General features: G+C 49.6%; 1 protein-coding gene across 1 annotated transcript in view; it reads right to left on the bottom strand.

The window, feature by feature from the left end:
- INTS3 (integrator complex subunit 3) overlaps positions 1-22,838 on the bottom strand; it is a 48,564-nt gene that overhangs the window by 13,334 nt on the left and 12,392 nt on the right. Inside the window, exons 5-19 of the mRNA XM_085315382.1 lie at positions 22,625-22,709; positions 20,617-20,683; positions 16,521-16,665; positions 15,412-15,541; positions 11,934-12,031; positions 10,826-11,017; positions 9,676-9,763; positions 9,029-9,108; positions 6,925-7,016; positions 5,897-6,003; positions 4,350-4,469; positions 2,739-2,868; positions 1,986-2,040; positions 931-1,034; positions 350-394 (exon numbers count right to left, since the gene is read on the bottom strand). Of these exons, the coding sequence (XP_085171508.1) occupies positions 350-394; positions 931-1,034; positions 1,986-2,040; positions 2,739-2,868; positions 4,350-4,469; positions 5,897-6,003; positions 6,925-7,016; positions 9,029-9,108; positions 9,676-9,763; positions 10,826-11,017; positions 11,934-12,031; positions 15,412-15,541; positions 16,521-16,665; positions 20,617-20,683; positions 22,625-22,709 (1,538 nt within the window). The remainder of the gene's footprint in view (positions 1-349; positions 395-930; positions 1,035-1,985; positions 2,041-2,738; positions 2,869-4,349; positions 4,470-5,896; positions 6,004-6,924; positions 7,017-9,028; positions 9,109-9,675; positions 9,764-10,825; positions 11,018-11,933; positions 12,032-15,411; positions 15,542-16,520; positions 16,666-20,616; positions 20,684-22,624; positions 22,710-22,838) is intronic.

Consider the following 22,838-nt stretch of genomic DNA (forward strand, 5'->3'; position numbering starts at 1 on the left):
TCTCCTAAATGGACACAGGGGCTGCTGCTGAGTGCAATGRGACATACAGCAACAAGTTGGATGGGGTCAGGAGCCCGCAGCAAACTTCAACTACATAGGAAAGGCCCCAGGGATCCTGAGCTTCCACAAACAACCAGATAAGCTGTGATTTTCCTGTGTTTGAAGAGTTTCTACTAAACAAAACACAATGTAGGTAAAATGAGGCAATAAACTCTTCTGGCTTTAGGATCCTGGGGAGCACTCTGGCAAGCAGGGGGATGGCAGAATTAGACCGACAGCATTCACTCATTGTGGTGGTGAGGAAAAAGAAAAAGCCCTAGACTTCTCAAAAATACCAGAACAGACATACCTAAATATTAGGTAGAGTGGCTTCCCCACTGACTCCTCCAGAGACCTGCAGGACAAATGCAATGGTCAGAGTGCTATGTGTACCTGCCCTCTGCTGTGCATCAACAAATGGCAATAAAAAAGCCCTGCACATTGTCAGCTGCAGTCCTTGGGGCCCTTAAGGATTAACCCTAGCTAATAGAGAGACAGAGAGAGTCCTGCTAACAGAACCCAAGAGCTCTGACACTGAGCCCTGAACACAAAACCCAGGAGGAAGACTGTATGGCACTGATTTGTGTCAGTATAGCAGGGACAGATGGAGYATTTAGCAGCCAGGGGCCCCCAAAGCATCAGCTAAACTGAGCTTAGACGTCTGGACCTGTAGCAGCAGTTTCTTCCTGCACTTGTGGGAAGGAGAAATATGGTCAATTTTGTGCAGTATATGACAACTATTGATCAAATCCATGCTGACTGCTCATGAACCCTGGAACCCTAAGAGAAGCTGGTGCCTTCAGTGCAACTTTCTGAAAATAGTGGAAATTTTAATGCGAAAAGTCCAAGTTCCATTRTGAAAGGATGAGACAGAAAAAAATAAATTCTTACTCCTCTGTGATTTCTTCTGGCAAAACCTCACCACGGAAGTGAGCCTTAAATAGCTCTTGGAGGCAGGATGCGAGCACTGATAACTGCTCTGAGTCAAAGTCCTCCTGGTGAAGAGAAAGGAAGAAATGAGAAGAGAAAGCACGAGCTCAAACCCTGCCTGCCCAGTACAGGTCTGGTTAGAAGGAACCTAGCATGGAGTCACTCCTGCTAGGAACATGGCCCAAGCTGCATAGGAATTGTTCTGCTGCTATACTGCAGTGACAGGAGCTGCCAGAGCTGGTCACCAGCAAGACAAGCCCAGCTCTGAAACACTTAAAACCACTGTGATGCACTTTTCCTCTAATAGCTAGTAATCCACTGAGCTCAGCTCTCCCTCTGCATAAGGGATAGCAGAGACCAAGAGCACTTGGTAATGAGGATTTACACCCCTTTCTCAGTGTTCCCATGGAGAGAAGCAGCCCTCACACGCTAAGAGGCCACTTGACTCCAAAGGGAGCCGATTAGAGGGAGGGGATGTTGCCTCCCTTCAAATGCTTAGCTGCTGGATAACACCGACAACTCCTCCACTGGGCAGGGTTTGCTACAGCAAACCCTGTGCTCTCCTGAGCACAATGTCCTGTGTCAAAAGTAAGGGAAAGTCCTSGCTGCACAGTACCTGCAGAGAGCTTCGCAGGCATTACAGCAGCCATGCTAGGTCAAACCATGAGAACACCTCCCGCAGTATCCTGCTTCTGGCAGCAACTACTGGGGATATTTAGGCGGGGGGTGTGTGATCTTCTCCTGCTAAACCCTTCTGGTAGTTAGCAGTTTGAGCTATCCTGAGGTGGAGGTGACATTAACATCTGTGTTTAATAACCACAGATGGAGCTGTCTGGTACCATTTTGAACTCACTTATGTTTTGAGTTTCCTCAGCCTTCTGTGCCCTAGTTTAATCACTGCCTTGTCACCTCTCTGAGAAGAGCTGTGCAAGCTCAGAGTTGGCTGGCCCGCACCACTCCAGCTGCTCTGGTTTCATGGTTACACAGTAGCACTGCTCCCAAGTCTGTGCAGTTACCTCCAGGACTTGATCCACGATTTCCTGCATGACCTCACACTGAGCTTCCGTATCGCTGGAGCACAAAAACAAGAGGAAATACAAGTTACAAAGGAAGATATGGACAGTAGGGACAAGGGGGCTTTGTGCTGAGCTCGCTATGCTTGGGAGTCCCCAGGACCTGAGAGTGAGAGAAGCCCCGCTTTGCGCTGGTGCCATGACTAGAGGAAGGCAAGGCCCTTAAGTGCACACTGCAGAGACACAGCCCTGAAAGAATAGACTGCATTGCTGCAGCACCTACTTACATAAATGCCTGAGGCAGACTGCAGCAAGACAAACAAATTAAATGACTAAAAGTATAAGATTAAATGCACTTAAAGCCATAAAGATATAAATTAAATCAGCCTACTATGCCAAGGCCTGAAAAGCAAGAGCTTTTTAACCTGCTTTAGATTGAGTTAAAATCCAAGGTTGCTGTAAAATCAAGAGTGGAGTTGGGGAAGACCAGAGAGAGAATCTGCAGACACCAGGAACAGGGACATCTCCACCCCTGGGGAATCCACGCAAAGAGATACTGAAACACCCAAGAAGCAGTAGCCCCAAAGGACTCCCACAGAGGCTGTCCATGTTAAAGACAGACAGACCACAGATGCCATAAACTTTGAGAGAATAACCCTTGGAGCAAAGAGCATTTCCTGACAGTACTGAAAGGTTTTGTGTGCGGCTGCCCTGAAGAGACCAGCATGAAATGTAACATTATCAAACAACACCAACCTTCCCTTCTGCAGCTGCAGGACTTTGTCCTTCAGTGACTCATCCAGTTGGTCCAGGAACGGTGTGATATCAACAGGCTCCTCCACAATGGTTTCTTTGATCGGATGAAACCTGAACTCCCTCTTCTTCCCTACAACAAAGAAAGCAACAGTGGAATAGTTTTCCACTATTTTCCCAAGCAGCTACATCTAGGAAGTATTACAGGCAATCTCTGTCCTAGCAGGAGTCACATGGGGCTGCTGGGGCAGCCACAACCTCAGGCAAGCAGCACGCCCCTGCTACGGGATCCAGTCTCAGATCTTCCCTTCAACATTTGGAGATGTGTCCAGGTCACAATGCCCTGGAAGGCAGGCCTGGATCCAAATGCAGATGATGTCCAGAGCTGTGGTTCCAGTTCAGTTCAGTTCAGTCCAAAAACTGATGCTCTGTCTGCCCTTCAAGATGCTCAGCATAGCTAGAGCTCACAAGTCTCCCTACACCAGAGGCAGGAAAATGTTCAGGACTCCAGGACTGAGATACTCCAGCTGCTTTTCTGCACTCCTGTCCTTCAGACTCCTTCCAGGTCACAAAAAAATGTGGAATCCAGAAGTGCTACAGCCAGTGCAGAAGCACCAGCAAGGGAGCTGTGATTACAGGATTGGACAAGTGGCTGATCTCCTTTACAAGAGTCCTCTCCTCCTCTGCACATGACTGTTGAGACTGTGCCCCTTTTGGGGGCCCCAAGCAAGCTGAGCAGCCAGTAGGGCACTGATGGGACTATTTAAGACAGTGCTACAGTATACAGCGTCATACTCCTCTACCCCATCCTGGGCTCACGGCCCCTCCCCACCACAGGGTTAACCCATCCAGCGTGGCAGGAAGCCCACAATAGTCCTTCCACCAAGGCCAGGAACAGTTTGAGATGCCTCTGGCTCCAGAGAGCTAGCAGAGGGGATTCTGGCCCTGTGCAGCAGTCATGTCAGCCTGGTGGCTTAGATGTGGACTCGTGGAGGCCTCCTGTGCGCATAATGAAAACCGCATGCCTTAGCAATTAAGAGGCCTGAGCCTCATTAGCAGCTGCCCGAGAACAGAGACACCCTGTTCCCAAATAAACCATCCAGTCCGCATCTGTCACAGGGATTCTCAACCCCAGTGCATCAGGGCTCTGAGACAAGCCAGACAGTTAGCGAAGACCCAAGAGTGGAGAAAGTGCCATGTTTGAAGGTACTAAGCTCTAGGGAACAACCAGCCAAGGAGAAAAGGCCAAAGAGGCCTTTCCCATTGAGCCCAGGTCACTGTATCAGCTCCACAGTCTGTCTATTGGGGTCAGAAGCCTGGGAAAACCGTAGAGCATTTGAGTGAGTACCCTCTCTTGCAGAAAGAAGTTTGGGTCTCAACAACAGGGTCTGCCCAGACTGCAGTTAATTCTTGCTGCTTGTGAGAAAGGGGCTTTAAGAGAATTAATTGTGCTTACAGCTGAGGATCTCTGAGGATCCTTCATCACGGAAAGGAAGGGGCCCATGAGCCAGGAGTGAAACAATGGCTTGCACAAAGGCAAAAGGCAGCTAATTTACACTACATCAAGACAGAAGTACTTCAGAGCATTAGTGCCCTGCTGACTGGATCTCTCACCTTTGCTGTTCAAGTCCTCTTCATCATCACTAAATGCGGCTTCTGCATTGTCATAGCAACTGTCATCCTTGTCAGACATGTGATTGTCCATTTCCATGGAAACAGGCTCCTCAATTTTGACTGCAAGAATGAACGCAAAGGAGTAAGAGCAGGAGTGAGGTTACGATGGCTCCTGGCACAGCCTTGGGGCAGGACAGGCTCTACCTACAAGTTGCATCTACTGATAATCAGGCTCCAGCGAGGAAACAAAGTGCTCTGCAAAGAGGAAGAGAGTCTTGGCAAGTGAGGAACTCTGAAAATCATGCTGGGGAATGGCACTTACAGCTACTCTATTTAATCATCCCCATTTGGTGCAAAGTTTGTCAGGGCAGTGGCAAAGGTCTGAGCTGCCATCATCCTTCCTGTTTCACCCCTCACCCACACCAGCCTGAGGCCTTGAGCAGAGCATCACCTTTGTCAGCTCTGTCAGACAGGGTTGAAGACGTAAGGTTTGTTGGAGAGATGGGTGGCTTCTGCTGGACCAGCTGATGCAATGAGAAAAACAGGCACAGTCCTTCAGCAAGGCTGACAAATCAGCAGCACTTTATGGTTAAATACAGGTTAGAAATGCTAGCTCTTTGTTTAATCTCATTATGTTAATCAATTAGTCTACGGAGAAGAAAGGGTAAGTAGCCCCTGTGGAGCACAGAGGGAAATACGTAGTTTGCATCTTTAGTGTACTGCAGGGTTGAGGTGAAGGGAGATCACAACCACATAAATTCAAGCATCCAGATTTTTTAGCATGCAGTGAACTCCCTTTGTTTGCACAGGGGATTGTAGAACATCCTCTGATCCTACACTCTTGCTTTTTCTAGTGATGCCAGACAGAGCTCATGCCTCAAAAGCACACAGGAAAGCATTGGTGCAAGTGGGGAGAATCCAGCACACACTGCAGAGTTTGTGCTTTCACACCAGCAGAACATAAGGCGGCACATGGGGACAGCAAGGTAGCAGCTGATGCCTTCCTCCTCGCAGAAGTGCTGGCAGCCTAGCCAGGCTCTTTGGGTAGCTTCTATTCACTGCACCAAAGGAGCAGAAACTGTGGGCACCAGGAGCCAGTCAGGGATGCCGAGACAAAAGATCTCATGGCACACCCAACAGGGAGGAGACAGAACCCCTGCGGGAGGCAGTGTTTTTCCCTGCTGGTGCTCAGGACCTTTGGAAACCAGGCTATTTCCTATCAAGTGCCTAAAGCTGGACTTCAAGACCTTCCAGACCTGGAGCTTGTGATACTGTAGAGATCCAACACTGTGGTTACCAGGTAAATACGGACAACTTACTACAAGCACATATGCTCCCTGGCACAGACAGGCACCCTACTGAACCTTTTGTTTTGTTCAATGCCTTTGAGCACAGCACTCTCACAGCAAAGAGCTCTCCTCTCTCCTGCTAGAATCCCAGCCACTCTCTGAACAGCAACCAATGCTTTGGGAGAGCCAGGGAAAGCCCTTGTCTTTGTGAAAACAGCATCTGTAGCAGTCTCCCTTTGCCGCCTGCCCCACTCCTACCTTCGATGGGGGGTGAGGGTGAACTGCAGAACTCCGGGAATTTCTCCCTCAGCATGGCACGGAGCTCTTTGTCCAACTTGGGGTTGTCGAAGAGAGGGGCCAGATGTCTGTTGTGGGGGGGAAAGGGATGAGAAACAGCTGGGATGCATTGCTCTGCTTGGACCAACCAGCTCTGCTCCTCAGTAGTAGCATCTTCCCTAAAGAGCTGGAAACTCAAAGCATGACCTACAAGACCCTCCAGCTAGTGCACAGTCTTTACAAGCCCTCCCTTTCTCCACTTCTGGCAGTCCCCAAAGGCCATTCTCCCATTTCTACAGCCTCATTCATCTGGCTTTTCCCTGCCAGCCTAAAAGGTATGCTGGCTCCACAAAGCCTCTTGTCCCAAACCTGCCCTCTCACTGCCAAGAAGGGCAAGCCACAAACACTTCCTATTATGCAATGGGCCGGAAAAGACTCAGTTTGGGGCCCAGCATAGGTTTTTCCCGGCACATAGCAAGGAAATTTCCTCAGTTAAGCAAAGACTTTGTTTTGCATTATGGTCTACAAGTTATGAGTTCCCATCTCCCTTCCTGCAGATCAACTGGAGTTCCTTCACTTTGTCACCAGTGAGACCTGTGGCACCAAAAGGCTCATGGGAAGAGGAGAAGAGGCCTCACCAGGAGAGGGGAACTTCGCTGATGCAGGAGTTGTCTGCAGGGCTGAAGCACCATGAACAAGGTTGCTTCGTTCAGCTCACAGCTTGGTGACCAGAAAGGTTTGGGGACATTCCTATTTATGTGGAGTAGCTGTAGTTTATTTATCCTACCCTTCCTCTTGGTTCAAGAAACAGCTCTCATGACAAGCCTCAGGACCATAAATACACGGCTGTGTCTTAAGTAAGAACATACTTATGTTCATAAATAATATAAATGCCCTCTGTAGCTCTTCCAGAGTCTGGAGCTCATTTTTGCTAGGCTAGTGAGACTGGTCCCCAGGAAGCCTGGTGCACAGCAGTTGTAAAAATGCAGTAAAATTTAGGGCTGTCTTACGCAAGGACTCGCTTCTCCACAATGTGGGTGAGAGAATTGAACACTCCTTGCCGGACATGAGCTTCCAGTGGAGGGTAGAAATTGGGAATAATCTGAAAAAGAAGGAAAGATCAAGTTAGTGTGACATTACCAAATCCTTCTGTCCACCTTTGAGCCTGTGTCAGCCAGTAGTGTTCTTGGACATAGGCAGGGCTAGCTAAAGCCATCAGTCTGCTAATCTCTGGTCACCCTTGACTTGAGTATCACACCCCAGCTGTGCTTGACCAAGAAGAGCAGCAGAAGAGCTCTCTGAGTGCAGCATCTTGAGGGGATGCTGACAGAAGGGGGATAGCCCATGCCTCTGACTTCCTTGCTCCCCAGAACTAGCCCACAACATTTCTCAAAGACTAGAAAAACAAGATGACGCTACTTAGTGAGCTGTGACAGGCCCAAGGACTTGCCAGGGCCATGTTCCAAACAGCAGTGATTGCTGCAGGAACTGCTGGGGCTTCTTGCACAGTTGTGTTGTTATTTAAGAGGACTCTGGAAATGGAAATAGACTCCTCCAGCACCTTGCCCCACTGTGTCTCAAAGGGAATGKAGGGGAAATAAGAGATGGGCATCTTAAAACGTTCTCCTCTGCTTCCCACCCTTCAGCTCTGTCCACATATAGCCTTTTGCTTTTGGAGGGACTAAAACAGCTCCTCCCTGGAATCTGGGTCATCCCATGAACCTTACACTCATTTCCTCTGCCAGAAGAAGCCAGCAGCAGCTTTTGGACTCACACAGTCCTGGGACAGAAAGCGTGCTGTGTCTGAGGGAGTAAAGTAATGCAACTCACAGCACTTCCAAAACTCATGCTATGAAAAGACCCCGCTTCCAGGAACTCCATCAGCCCTCCTTGAGACCAAATTACTGGAATCGGCAACTCTTGGCACCACTGCTTTGAGGACTGAGGGGTACAACCAACCCTGCTCCCCATGATCTCTGCCCTAGGAAGGCCTTCCTTTGAAAGGGAGATGAGTCTGACTCGTCCCCAAGCAGGGACTGTTGCAATGAGATTCTGTTTACCCTCAGGGGATGAAATTGGATGAAGACCAAGCATTTCATTAGGTACTAAAGGGAACAATTCAAAAGCCCYTTTCCTACTAATGCTCATAATTCTGGAAGGATTTATTTGCAGAGCTGGGAAGTCTCATACATGTTCCCACAGTGGCATTCCCATTAATGAATGACACATGGGCCCAATGTTCAGATCTCTAGAAATGGCCCTGGATTTATCAAGGTACCAAGCAAGATCATCAAAATCTTTGGTGTCTGGGTTTAAGAGGCAAAGAGTTTAGACAGGTGCTTGTAGCAGTGTGCCTGACTATGCTCTTGGCAGAGCAATGAAGGGAAAATCCCTCCTCAATTCAGCCCAGGTAAAGGGAGTTTTAAAGGGCTGTCTCAGGCTGCTGGGAGATAGTGAGCTATTCTGCAGACTATTTTGCAATCAATAGGCTCAAGGCAGAACAGATCAGATGATGCACTGAAGAAGGTGGAAAAAAAAGGGGGGGAGGAGGGAAAACATTTTTCTTGCTCTAAAGAATGAGTAATGAGGTGACACTATTTTTGTGTTCAAATATCACTGTCCCCAGGGATTTACATAGTTCCCTTGCTGTGGGATGGAGCAGCAACTTGCCTTTACTCACCAGAGACTTTTAGCGCAAAGACATCTGTCTTGCCTGAGCGTATGTTATCGGTGCCTTCACGACCAGCTAGCACAAAACAAGGTACAGCCTGCAGGGAACAGGCTATGTAGCCTGATGACTGCTACGGGGCATAGAGGGAAAGAAATCAACCCTCACCAAAGCACTAGAGCACCAGTGATGAGAGTGCTCAGAGAGTGTGGCTGAAGGCTCTGGCTGCAGGCCTTAAGGGAGCACCTCCTGGAAAATGGCCTGCTTGGCTTTTTTCCTCTACAGTGTCCTCTGCCGACCCTGTTGAGGGGTTTCTCAGTCCCACCGATGACAAGAGGGACCATGTGAACCCCAGTAATTGCTTTCACAGCCTTCATCCCTCCACCTCAATCATGCAACCAGTTTGGCAATGTAAGGAATTCTCTGGAGAGCAAGGGATAGCTCACCCGGCACATGAAATCCAGCAATGTGGCGGTGATGGCAGGGTGAGGCTTCATGGAGTGATGCATCACAAGAATGGCAGGCTCTAGAAGAGAAAGAGCAAGGAGCACCATGCTAAACACATCAGACACACCTGCACCTCCTGCACCCCCTCTGCTCCTGCAGACCCAGCCTTCTTCCTCTGAAGCACTGGAAAGAACCCCCTTTGGCTCCTATACACCCTGCCCTCATCTAACTCCCCTCACTCTCAAATAACACTTAGGCTTCCAGCAATGGCCAGAGCCAGGCTTCCTGCAGGTAGGAGCTACTAGTAATGACCTCAGCTGTATCAGTCCTCTTTCATGAGCCCCAAGCCCTGCGATGGGAGCACACAACCCTGCATGTCCGCAGGAAGGGAATGCTCTGGGGTCAACCTCAAAGAAGATGCTTGCTGCTACCTCAGTGGTGGAGCCACTTTTAACTGTGGTTTTCATCAAAACAGCTCTCCTGCCAGCTTGCAACTGCCAGAAGGAGCGCAGGGCAGGAACAGATGCTCTTTGGAGACAACGTATTCAGCTTCCCCATCAGATCCCACTATYTCTACCAGCTCTGGAAGCCATTAACCCTGTCTTTTGACTCCTGCTCATTCAGGGAAAGGCTCCCCATGGAGTACCTATATTCATGATGCTGTCCTTCTCAGGGTTGAAGAAGAGCCAATCATAGAATAGAGCAAGTTTGGCATTTGAAGCAGCAACGTTGGACTAGAGAAGAAAAAAAAATAATTTAAATTATTGAGTACAGATCTGAGTATTGTTCGCTTGTACATGCCCAACATACTGGATCCTGATACTGTCTTTTTATGGGACAGAGAAAGCCCAGCTGGCAGCTGCGACGGAGGAGAGAATGGATGGACACATGTGATGCTCTTCCCATCACCAGGGCAGTGCAGAGCTGGCAACCAATCTCATGGGTACCTGCTGCTGCTGAGCAGGGGTGAATTTTCAAATATGGAGGGAAATTCTAGGGTAAACCTGCCTGCTTTGAAAGTAGCCAGGCAATATGTACAGCAGCAGAGGCCAAGGCAGCCCTAAGCCTGGGAGACATAAGCCATGTGTTCTGCAAAGCAGGGCCTGACTACAGCTCTGAACTGGTTATAATCAAACCCTGCATATCACTTGCCATTATCTGTTATGCTTGCAGGGGCACATGAACAGTCATTTCCTCTCCAGCTTCTGCTCTGTTCTGTTTGATAACTACTGTGGACTGCAGCACTGGGTGGGATAAGGAATGACCAGCTGGGAGGGGGCAGTGGATGTGAGARCAAGGCTGTAATGAAGCCTCTTATTGCACATGCTCTTGCACCTCACTTGGACAGGAGAGGCCTCAAGACTTGTATGCAGACCACAAACATAAAACAAAACAAAACAAAAAAAAATGCAGGACAGTACTTGGAAGCGAGAAAGTGAGGTTTACGCTGGAAAAGCAGATCCCAAAGGATTCAATGTGCAGCAGAGCCAGGACTAAAATTCAAAGCACAGAACAAAGACCGATGYCCTAACCACTGCTCTGCAATTCTTCAGCCTAGCCAACAAATACTTAATTCCAGGCTCCTTGGCAACTTTTAGCACCAGCAGGTTACCCACTCCCCTGCAAGGGAACATCTCCCAGGCAATTATGTGACTCCCTCTTAGACTTGGCCTGAGTTTGGGAACTACAGAGTAACGGCTATTCACTTGTTGGAACTAGACACTCATTACARGGTTGCTTCCTGAGCCATCAGGCAGCACAAGCTGCTGAGGGTACCTCTGCCTATCACGACTCACCGTRCAGGTGGTGAGCAGCCACCCAATGATGGCCCAGCGCGGGAGGATGTCAGAGCTGAGCACCTCGTTGGAGGGGTGTACCACACCACAGATGTAGCGTATGAGGTCACAGCGCAGGGACTGGCTGTCGGGGGTGGACAGGTACTGTCGCTGAAACCAGTCCTGGTACCGCTTCTGCTGGCCAAATCGGACCTGCAGGAAAACGAAAAGACAGAGGTTCTGCTCAAGGCACAGAAGCATCTGATTTGAYACAGGGAAGCTTCGGAAAGGCTGTTAGAACCAGCATCTGCCACCCTAAAGTTGCCTCTTTTTGGCAGTCTCTGGTTTGTGCCTTGCTCCCCATCAGCCTCTTGTTGGCAGCATCTTCAGAGAAACCAAGGAACCAAAAAGGCCATTGTGCACTGTTCTCACGGAGGGCCTGTCTCCAGCAGGGCAAACGGGACCACCCGCCCATGCCGCCTGCACTGCGCCCACGTGGTGCACAGCACAACCCCCGCAACCACCTTCAGCAAGTCACTGGGAAGGAGACAGAGCGAGGGGGGAGTGGGCTCTGCCTGGTGTTTGAACACAGATAACAGTTAACCCTGGTGTTGTTACTGTGCAGTTCTTGGCCTCTCCTGAATACTGCTGCTGTTGTCGGAGCTCTGATAACCAACCACATCGCAGCCCTTTAGAAACAGCGCTTGCCTTGGAAAACAGCCAGCCAGGAGCAATATTCCCCTGCAAAGCCATTTTGTGTCTTTTAATGAATASCAGGGATGTCCTGGGACCATCTACATCAGCTTTCGCTGGGCAGCCCTTCTCTCTCTTGTTGCCATTATATGCCAGGAGCAGAGATTATTTGTACAAGTAAAACATGCTACCCTCTGCCCGTTGGTCTGCTCTTCTCCCAGACAGGGGTGTTTAGCTGCTTACAGCATTTTCCATCACAGAACTCCATAGCAAACCTCAGCTGAATGACAGCAGCAGTGGGTGTGAGTGCTCTGCCCCCCTCACCATGCTGAGTGCCATCGTGGGAACAAGACAAGGGCACGACAGACCAGTCAGAGACAAGTGCCCTCTTCCCCCTGTGTGGGCACAGGACACCAAGAGAGCACGAGGCAGTTACCCGTGAGGTCATGAAGAGGAGCTTGGTTTCCATGTCAGGAGTGAGGCGACAGGCCAGGAATTTGCGAGAAGTCCTTGACTGAAGGAGCTGCAGGACACCTAGGAAGAGGCAGACAGACAGAGCTCTGTGCTCGCCCAGCCCCATCAGGCCCGTGGGAGACACAGCACCAAACAGGATCCAGGCAGGAATTCACCAACAACCTCAGCAAGTTTAGTTTCTTTGTCTGGTTTGGAGCATTAAGCTGCCTTGCCCCAAGGCTACAGATATTGGAAAGCGATCAAGATTTTGCCTGAAAAATGTCTCCTAGAGCATCTCCTACCCATAGAAAGTTTTATCAGTGATCAGTAATAAGCACACGAAGGATGCCAGGGAGGAGAGCCCAGAGAAACATCGGGAGGTTACACAGCAYGGCAGTGACAAGATCTGAAGGAGAAATGAGAAAGTCTGGACACCAGCTGTAACCAACTCAGCACGTTTCCCATCTCTCATCCATTCACGAGGGGGCACAAAGATGATCTTAGACTTGTCTCTGCTACAGTGAATCCCCTTGCCCCACTGCAGACAAGGGTTTCASACGGACCACTCAGGCTGGGCTCTAGAAGACCAGACCCGTATAAACAGGACACATTCTGGGCTCTACCAGCATTTAGCTTCAATCTCTCCCCTGGAGTGAAAGCACCCAATTGAGAAGAGGAATATCAGACAAAACTAAAACTGTACGTGTGCACGTGTACATAGGGAAGGGAAAATGAAAAGGAGAAGTGGAGGTTGCAAAAGCTGCTCTCAATCACAAATGGCTGGAAGAGGAGGAATTTATGACCTGAGCAGAGAAGCTTTGCTGCTGCTTGACAAGAGCTGAAGGATTTACAGGGCAGTCAGCTCTGACGCAGACAGGCAGGCACCGGGGACACTGCAGGCACAAGGTGTGCTTTGCTCTCTCGCCATTTAGAAGTTCCTGTTATGTCACACACCCAGAGGGTCACACCTGGGGGACAGCTGGAGGAGGGAAGCTTCAAAGCAGAAAGAACAGATGCCAGCTCCTGTGGAGCTCAGAGAGGGTGGAGCACACTGCACATCAGCGAAAGAGCCACAAAAACACCCTGCTTGTTAAAAGCTCCCAGTGCAGTGGAGCTGTCCAAAGGGAAGGACAGGTCCTGTGCCCAAGAGTCCCCCTCTGCTCTCCTACTGCTGCAGTTTCTGCTCCCCCCCGCCAGTGCTGCTGGGCTCTGGCCTTGGTTGCAGGAGTGTGCAGCTCAACAAGGCTGACTTAGGTCAGTGGTTACAGAGCCATACAAACCTGAGAGCACGTGGACTGGCAGCTGCTAGAGATAACAGCCACCTCGCAGAGCCGTTATTACAGGCTCTCAACAGCAGGCAGGAGGGCAAAGAATAAGTCTTATGAAAAAGGCCAACTGCAGGGGAAATGATTTCAGGGAGGAGACTTTGCAGGCTCCATAAGAGCAAGTGCTAGCAAGGGCTCCCCTGGACAGATCAACTTTTGGTTGGAGTGCTCCCCTCCAGCCCCCAGAGCTAGCTCTGTGGGACACAGAAGGATGACAAACCTCAACATTGCTCCTTCTAAACTATCGGACACAGACTGCCTCTCTTTGCAGAGATCTGCAGAGCTGTGTGTGCTGGGGTGTCCCATGGGGACACATATTAACATCACCTGTTCCAGCACTCTGCAGCTGAAACTGCAGTGAAATCACACTTGCATATGTACACACGCTACCCAGATGTCCTCTCACCTTTATGAATCACTGGGCAACACCACAGACCGCTTGCTACTTGTGATGCCCAACAGAAGAGGAAAGCTGGATGCTAGCCTCAACTTAGCTAACATTTTGTTGGGTTACTCTGGCTAAAACTGGTAACAAAACATAGAATAGCCCTGACTGGCTTCCCCTACTGATGTGGGAAGTAAGTGAAACCAGAGGGACATTTGCTAGGTGCTCAGGACACACTAAGCATGAATGTGAAAGCTCAGCACTCAACTGTGAAGATCCAGACAAAGCTTAGAAGAGCTTCTAGTGAATTCAGAGCTGGGGGAAGAGACAGGGCTGACCCTGGAAACCTGAGCCTTCCTTGGTTGTAGGACAAAATGCCTTCATAAGCCTCACATGCCAACGGATTCCCAGATCTTCCTGGGGAATTCAGTCCCTGCAGCCCTTCAGCTGGCAAGTCTCAGCAGAGGCCAGCAATGACAGGAGAGGTTCTGAAGATGGAGAAGAAGCCAGAGACCTTAACAAGCATTTAATCAAATGATGTGTTGTGAGTTTCCCTGAGCATAATCTGAGATCTTTAAAATGACTTTAACACAGCCCCTGAGAGGAGGGCAGACRTTTGTGAGGAGGGAGGACACTCTAAATCCCTGCTTCCAAAGGCTCATTAGAATTGATGAGGACAGATAATGGCATGACAGCCCCTAGAGAAGTGAATAATTCATACCAATAAAAATTATAAATATATCACTCTCTCAGTCAAGTCTATTTCAACCCAGATTTGTGCAGAGATCTCCATAGCTAAGTGTTACTGCACACCAAGTGTGTGAGGCTACAGGGAGAAATAAAATCCCATTTAGAAAGTGTCAATTACTGCAGCTTCCAGTCTTTCTACTTTAGAATTACACAATCTCCTAGAGCTCTTTTCTAGGGAGTATGGAGAACTCGGACAGTTTACATTTTTGGGCTCCAACTTCAACTCAACTTATAAATCAGGTAATTAAAAATTAATCTCAATTATGGAAGCGTTAAGTCCAGAACAAGCCATAGAATTCCATAACCCCTGTTGCGGCCCAGCTGTATTCTCATGATACGTCATTACAGTTGCCTGATGTATCTGTTTTTCAGGATAGTTTAAAGCCCAGAAGCCAACAAGGCCTCTGCAGCATTTAAGCAATGATAAAAGCTGCCAAGCACCCAATTTGATCATGGGAGACTGGTCTCATCCCTCCCCCAATTCCTAAGCTCCCTGCAGGCTGCAAAAAGTTCCATTTTGAGGCATCTCCTTCAAGTTAGTGATGACAAAGGCTCTGGAAGCAGACATGTGGGCTTCAATGCTGATGGAGGTGGGATCACATGGTATAATTATAGCTGTCTGCCTCCTCTCCTCTAAGAGAGGATCTGAAAAGAACCCACACACCCAATTTGTTTTGCCTTGGTAGGACTACAATGGAGTCTCTCTGCTTTCAGAATGGCCCTGATTCTTGGGGCTAGACTGGGCATACATGATCAAAACAGCAGCTGCAGTACTGAATTTTTACTTCACATCTCCCTCTGACCCTGGCATGAGCAGACAGTCATCGATGCTGCTTGCATCAAGGACGGACGTGCAGTGGTGCAGACTCCTGTGCCCTGTGTGATGGCATGCCTGCGCACAAGGCTCGTCTGTGGCTGGGGGACCCCAACACAGGCGGCGCCCCGAGTATACGCACGGCAGGACGGGAGCTGGCCGCCCTTTCCTCTCCAGCCTCACCTACCTGTGAACTGCGTGCTGAGGACCTGTGGGTTGTGGATGATGTCCTTCCAGAGCTGCTCGAACTCAGGTATCCTGGCAACGTTTTGCAGGAGCCTCACCAGGTCCCGGCCAATCATGAAGCAGTCCATGAACTCGGGAAAGGAGAGGAAAAATCTCATTTACTGTTTACCTGCTCTGGAGTAGGGGGAAGGGAGAAGGCACTAGGGGGATGGGGTGGAAGGGAGGAACAGTCAGTCCTTCAACCTTACAGCCGGCTCCAGATGATTCACTCTTTGCACAATATCTAAACTCCTGCCCCTGGCAGCCTGCCCCTCTTTTGAAGCTTGCAGGTTCTAAGAGGCGGGGTGACAGGCGGGAAGGTCAGCGGCTATTTTAAAATGTTCTCTCCCTTGTAAAGCAAACAATCAGATCATAAATCTGACATTTTCCTTACAGGACTGCAGCCAGTCTCTGGAGCTGGGACTTGACATTCGGTCCTTCTTACCCAGCAAGAAGGGGAGAGTGTGCAGCACTTAGACTGCTGGACAGGGAGCAGCACTGCCCGCATCTGCTACAGAGCCATCGTGGGCTGTGGGGCTAGMGCAGTGAAGCCAAGGATGCCTGCCTAGACCTGGTTTTGGTGGCTTTTACTACCAGGGATGGCTGAACAGCAGCCTAGAACTGCTATCATGTTCTCCTCCAGCCTGACAAAGACACCAACTGCAGGAGGAATTGATATTCTTGAAGCTGTGGGCCAGCACAGTGTTGGCCACAACAAGCACTGAGGCACCACAACTGCTGGCAGGAAAGGTAATAGCTTCAAAAGTTGTGGCCTGAATAAAAGAAATAGACCAAAAGGAGACAGCCCAGTCAAAACAGTTTTCTTCCCTTTGCCAGTATGAAGCTTTTGAACCATTTTACACCAGCCATTCACAACCTGGACTGAGAACAAGTCACTACTGCCTGCATGGTGCGAGCTGAGCAGCGACTTAGAGAAACCAGCAAGTCTCTCACTAGCAGCTTTTCTTACAAATACTGCAAGATGAACGCAGGCAGTGTCATCACATGCACAGGTACAGGCTACCTAGAAAGCAGCGTCTTTTTCCCTCAGCCATCCCCAGATTTGCTTACCCGTTCTCGGAGAAGGGAGATGCAGAAATCCACCTCCTTTTGACGAAGCACTTGGAGCTGAGATGTGCCATGATGGTCCACAATGAGCCGCAGATACGTGTACACAGTCATGGCTATTAGGATACTGCTTTTCAGTACCCATTCTCTGCAAAGGAAGCAAAAACAAAACAAAACAAAACCATTTTCAGCCACCTCCCTAAGAGAATCACAGTAAAAAGTGATATAACCATGGAGGTCTAGGCCAGAAGAAACTGAGGCACAGAGACAGGGACACAAAGTGAGCAACGGCAGGGACTCCGAACCCGTTGTTCATGCTCCATTCTGGAGACTCTTCATCTGGAGGCCATTCCCCCCTTCACATTTTACTCTATCAGCTGCCTGCTATGTTTTGTTCCACCTCTTTCTCCTCTGTGGACAGGCTACCATCRGGGTTCTTGCACCCCAAGATTTCTAGTGAGGTGGCAGACACGCTCACGTGAAGTGCTGGGTGGATTTCCAGGGTCACAGAGATGTTCACTGTGGCAACAATCTAAGGTATTTGCAACTGCAAGCAATAACGTGTCCAAAGCRAGTGCAGGGAGCAGCTGTTGCACGAATAGACTTGGCCTCGACACCAGCRCTGAGCGTCACAAGAGCCTCTTTACCAGTTCCCTCAGCCGGAACAGCGCTGAGCAAGACACTGCAACAGGACAAGCTAAGCTAAAGAGAATCTTTCACATACGGTCAGGCCCAAAATGCTCTCAGACGCACCCGTGCGAGAGGTATTTTCATGCTCTGTTGCTGCCACTCAGCCATTGCCAAGAGGATTAATCTAGCAGACGTCGGTGGCATCCTGAGCAGCAGGTCACACACGGCAGCTGTTAATGAGATGTGGCAGCWTTCGAGCAGCAGCTCCATGTGGGCCTGGGAAGCAGCTCCACGCAGCCTGCCTTGCTCAATAGCTCGCAAAGCAGGTGCCTCGCACACACCCATCATATGTCCAAGACATACGACACAGCAGAAAATCATTGATTTCCACAGCACYGGGGAAATCCTCAGTGCTGGGGGGAGATGAAGAGCTGCCCCTGCCCTGACAAGGCAACAGCATGCAGGGCAGAAGGAAAAGCGCAGTCAAGAATATCAGGAAGCTGGAAATGCCAAAAGGGAGGGAAATGGAAAGAACTAGGGAGAAACAGATGTGCTTGAGAGGAGACTGAATACTAGGGAGATTTGTGAGAGTCAAATGTAGCCATGTAGAGACAGTCTGGAAGCTGTGTCAGGAGAGACACTGCAGTGGATACTGCAGGGCTCTGTCCCACCTCAGGGAAGGAGGGGGCTAGGGGACCCAGCATGTCCCTCCTCCTGCACGAATGTCTRCCGGCTTTGATTCTAGGTGGTGCAGGCACTGCCACCGAGGGCAACGCAGCTTGCTGAGCTGGTCAGCGCTCCGAGCAGTGCAGGGTCTCTCCACTTGGGGCTGGCCTTCTAGAGGCAGATGTGGTATTTTTCAGCCAACTGGCTTTGGTTCCTGARCACAGATTGGTGCTTTGGCCCCCATTCCCCTGGAGCAGCAGGGTCCACTGCAGATTACCAAAGCATTTCCCTCAGTTGCTCCGTAGCTGGTCTCRTGCTCCTACCTATGCTCACCTGCCGCAGAGGAAGGTGCTCCTGCTCTGCATGGCAGCTTTCCTGATAGCACCCTGGTTGCCGGGTGTGCCACTTATCTCCCTTATCTACGCACAACAGTAAATATTCTCAGTCCCTAAAAAGAACCCAGTCAGCTTGGGTTTTTTTTGCGCTGAGTGCTGGGAACAGGCCAGGCCTGCTCAGTGCCKTTAGTGTGATTGATAACCCACAGCCTCTCTTAGCTCAGCAAGCTGTAAATCAGAACCCCACACAAGGGCCACTGCGGTGTGCAGCAGCTGTACTGCCACTGCCACCTGAAGAGACAACAGCCCAGTGGCAAATGAGTCAGCTGCCCTAAATCACTGGAGGGAGCCTGGGAAGATGTGACGAGTGTTTGCTTTCCCCAGCTCTCCACACTGCATCTAGCTAGATGCTAGCAGATTAATTAGCTGGCTGGGTGGTTTGGCCTGGCAGCACACGGCACTGTGCAGAGGTTACATCTAGGGAGGATGTGGAAATAATTAAGGCCAGGATCCCGGTGGGCTGTCAGGTCAGCATCTCCCCCTTTTCCCAATGAGAGCTTTGCAGAAAATAAAAATGCTGTCAAAGGGGGTCAAAAGCTACCCACAGCCACAGGATTCATTGATCTGACAGGCATAGAAAATGAAAACACTCAGAGGCAGAGTCACATTCATGCAGCCATTAGCAGTGAGCAGCTAAATATCATCTGGCCTAGGAGAGATGGGGGACTTGCCCCCTCTCCAAGGTGAGAGGTGCTTGGGGAGCAGCTTTRTTGTAGCTGTTTTTAATTAAACCAAGCAGTCAACACTCTGAACGTGGAATCAGATCTTCACATGCTTGGCTTTAATTAAAGCCTTGGCTCTTCCCTAATCAAAGCATATAAATCTCAGCAAAGAGCTGCAGGTTGGGCTCACTCCCCACCCCCAGCTCTTCTCATGCTCAGACATTTTCTCAGCTGCTACAGTACCACTGACACTCCAGCAATACCTCTTAACAAGGGCTGAGCCTTTCCTCTCCATCTGCCACTCGGACAAACTCTTCTCCTCCAGTGACAAAGCTCAGCTGCGATTTAGTGCACTGGGCTTTCTTCTGCAGACCTGAGGCCAGATGTGGCTTTGGATCACAAGTGAGAAGCTGCTGTTTCTCCCAGTCCAGCTGTYTGCAGTTATTTGGTTGCAAGACAGAAACCGTAACGTGCTTTGGCAAGATGAGCAGTGCATCAAAGATGCTCTAAGAGTAGCAGAAGCAAGTAGCACCCACATACAGGCAGACCAAATCAAGAGAGCTGATGAGGCTTGGATGTGTCTGGGAACAGAGCAGTGGAGTTTAGCACGAATGGAGCTGGGCAAATAGTACATAGAATCAAAGGTCAGATAAGCCCAGAAGATCTCCAAAGGGYTCTCCTTCATGCTTCCTAGAGCAAACATATACAGCAGGGGCACTAGATGGCACTCCAYAGCAGCATGCACGAGCACAGTTATTCTGTGAGAAAAATCACTGGTAGGACTGTTGTTAGCTAGGGCCAAATAAATGCTTTAAAAACTTGATTGTTAACCACAGTAACAGTAAGTGATTTTAGGAGAATCACTGCTATTATAGACAGTAGTTGGTGAAAGACTGTAGTCTATTTAAAAATAATGACTCTGCCCAGCTGAGGGTTACAGCTAGGAATTTTGCTTATCATCAATTAGCGGCTGCTTTGCCAACAAAGGACAATGCTGAGCCCATAGGACAATACTTCCCAGATGGCCTGTCCACAACAAATTAAAGTTGCAGCCCCAATGAAGCAGGAGCTGTTTAAACACAGGAAGCTTTTTGGGCAATTAACTCTGTCCTACTCCTCCAAAAGGAACACCTCCCCCGCAGCTTGGGAAACTCAGGAAGAAAATATTTCAAGGATGCTGGTCCAGAGCCATGTGTGCTCCTCAGCAACGCAAGGTGACCACTTCTCATTGTCACAGAGGGTCCTCTGACTGCCTACCAGGTGTAGCTGTTATGTGACAGTACAACACAAAATAGGCACAGGAGGACACAGGACAAAAATACTGGTCCAGGCAGACAATCTGATTTGACATGAAGTGCAGCTCCTTTCCAAACTCTGCAGAGGAGGCTTGCTAACAGCGGGACTTCAGGACACCCTCCCACAAACAGCTACTTAAATCTGTGGATTGCAGCAAAAAGGTTTTGAGAGCGAGAATTTTGTGCCACAGCCTGAAAATACACTTGTTAATGAAGTAAGGGAACAGAAAGTTTTTTTTTTTTTTTTAGGGAAACCCCATCAACACACTCCTACTAAGCCTGTGGCCACAAATACACCACCCTGAAATCTGTCCCTCTTGCACCTGAGCAGTAACACCTCTTTTTTCTCAAGAGCAGGCAGGCAGAGCACCCTCTCTCTCATTGCATGCCAAGCCACTGCTCTCTCTAAACACTGCATCAGTCTCCACCAGTACTTTCCAACCAGCCATACCTTTGCTCAGTCAGTATCTCAAGGACATTCTCAGCCAACCAGATATTCTTTGCTGTCACGTCCCCACCTGAAAAAAAGAGCAATATGGGAGAGAAAAGTTAGTTAGATTAATAGGTGCAGTTTTCTCTATTGTCAGATTCATCTGAACCACTGACCATTTAAATCCTCATGCCCCCTGTAAAGCAAAGCTAATCAAAGAATTTGCTCCCCGTCTAGAGCACGTACTTGTATCTGGCCCCATTCTGCCAGCCACGTATGCTTGGTTGTTCCTAGATATACAGCTAGCATATTTCTAGGCATAAGTGTAGCAAGACTGTTTTTTCTGTTACAAAGGAGATCAACAGGGTCTTTGCTGCAACAGCGCTTTTGGAAAAGAACTGTAATCATCTGGAACACGGAATCAATAATTACCCTTCTGGAAAGCAACGGAGAAGCCAGAAAGGGATGAGATTCAGTAGTTAGAAAAGAGGCTGGAAGAAGGAAAACCCAAGTGCTTTAAAACATGTCTGGGACAGTAAAGGAAGCAAGTCTAGCATGAAAATACAGAAAACAACAACATGACGCTGTGGGCAGAACAGAGCATCAAAATACTCCTCGGTACTGTCCCTGCTCTCACTGATCCATGACATGACCTTGGCCAAGCTCCTTCCTCTAATGATACAATATCTCACATTTGCAGAAATACATGATCTGCAGACATCCAAGAGGAGAAACAGTTTAACATTCATAGCTGCCGAGCCTAAAAATGGGATGGAGTGTCTGCAAATGGCCCCATTCTCAAAACGGAGCAGGTCTTCTCCACAAAGGCCTGCAGCACGAAGCTGAAAGCTTTGGCTAACATCACTGGGAGCAGAGATGGACTCCTCACAGGAGCACAGAAAGCTGCTATGGCTGGCAAGCCATTACAATAGGATCATAACAATTAAGGCATCATAAAAGTGGTAAGTAGYGAGACAGCAGCACCCTTCTAGAACAGAAGGGGCCCTGAATAGGGAAGCGTAACCAAGGGGAAATAATCCACAGGGATGCCTTCACCAGCGGTTTTAAAAATGTTCTGTGTTTACAATGTGACAACAGGGCCAGGGCAGCTTGGCTCACGCTCAGGACTCTGTCCCCTCCCTCCCCGTTCTTCCTCTGCTGAAAAGCAGACATGGCAATTTCCAATCTGAGCTGCCCAGCCCCATGTCGCAGATGCATACAATGAAAGCACAATGTCAGGTTTTACTGTAGGACATTAATTCCTCCTCGTGGACGTCAGTGACCAGCACTAGCACTGAATAGAGAACACGGAAGAGGCACCGTTCCTGTGAATCCGGAAAGGCGTGAGCATAAGTGTGTGTGCACGCACGGGTGTGGGGCACTTACACTGATGGCCATGGAAGCAGACTACAGGCTACCGAACGGAGCCCCAGCTCCCTTGGGGAGTTACTGACCCCACGTGGGGAGAAACAGCCTCCCTTCTTGCTGATGAGTTACAGAGGAAAGCAGTAAGCATGGCACTGCCTAGCCCACAGGTCAGAGCTGAGATTAAAGATGATCTTGGTGCTCTTGTGCAGTGCTACGTGGGGAGAATCTGGCAGCAACAGGAACCAATATACTTCCTGGCTGTTCCAGAAATGCTGTGGCATTTGTCAGAAGCCTCCTAGCTCCCTCTGATGACTCACCCCTTGTAGAGGCTGTTGGGAGCAACAGACTCTTCAAGGCTTATTCTCTGCTTCATCCTCCCTGGWGAGATTTCCTCATCAGACAGGTTGGGACACGCTTGGTGCCTGTCAGTGAGACCTGCTCTTCCTGGTGTCAGCTGGGTACTATGAGACTCCGAAAGCCTGCCAGGACCTGGCTGCACAGCAACCCAGACTCTTCGCGTGGAGTCAGGAGGCCCCAGCTCAGACCTCACGTGTAACACACTGTGAGCCAACCCTACTACACCACAGACAGCRCCCAGCCTGCTGGCGCACGCACAGAGGTGCGGGCAGAGCTTCCTCCTGCTGCCTATGGCAGAACTCACCTGCAATCTGCTTCATGAATGTCATGCAGACACCATCCGCTCCAAGCACCCCGCTCTTCACCAGCTCCCGCAGCAACCACACCAGCTGGACACACAGAGAGATCAGTGCAGCTTTTGTTACAGACCCACCCACGACACCTCTCCCACTGCAAATCAGACTTCCAGCAATACTCCAGCTGCCTCTGAAGGCGACACTGTCACCTTCCCCTGCTGC

The sequence above is a fragment of the Rhea americana genome, unplaced genomic scaffold (genome assembly GCF_003343005.1).
Source record: "Rhea americana isolate MKP2758 unplaced genomic scaffold, rheAme1 scaffold_429, whole genome shotgun sequence".
Lineage (NCBI taxonomy): Eukaryota > Metazoa > Chordata > Aves > Rheiformes > Rheidae > Rhea > Rhea americana.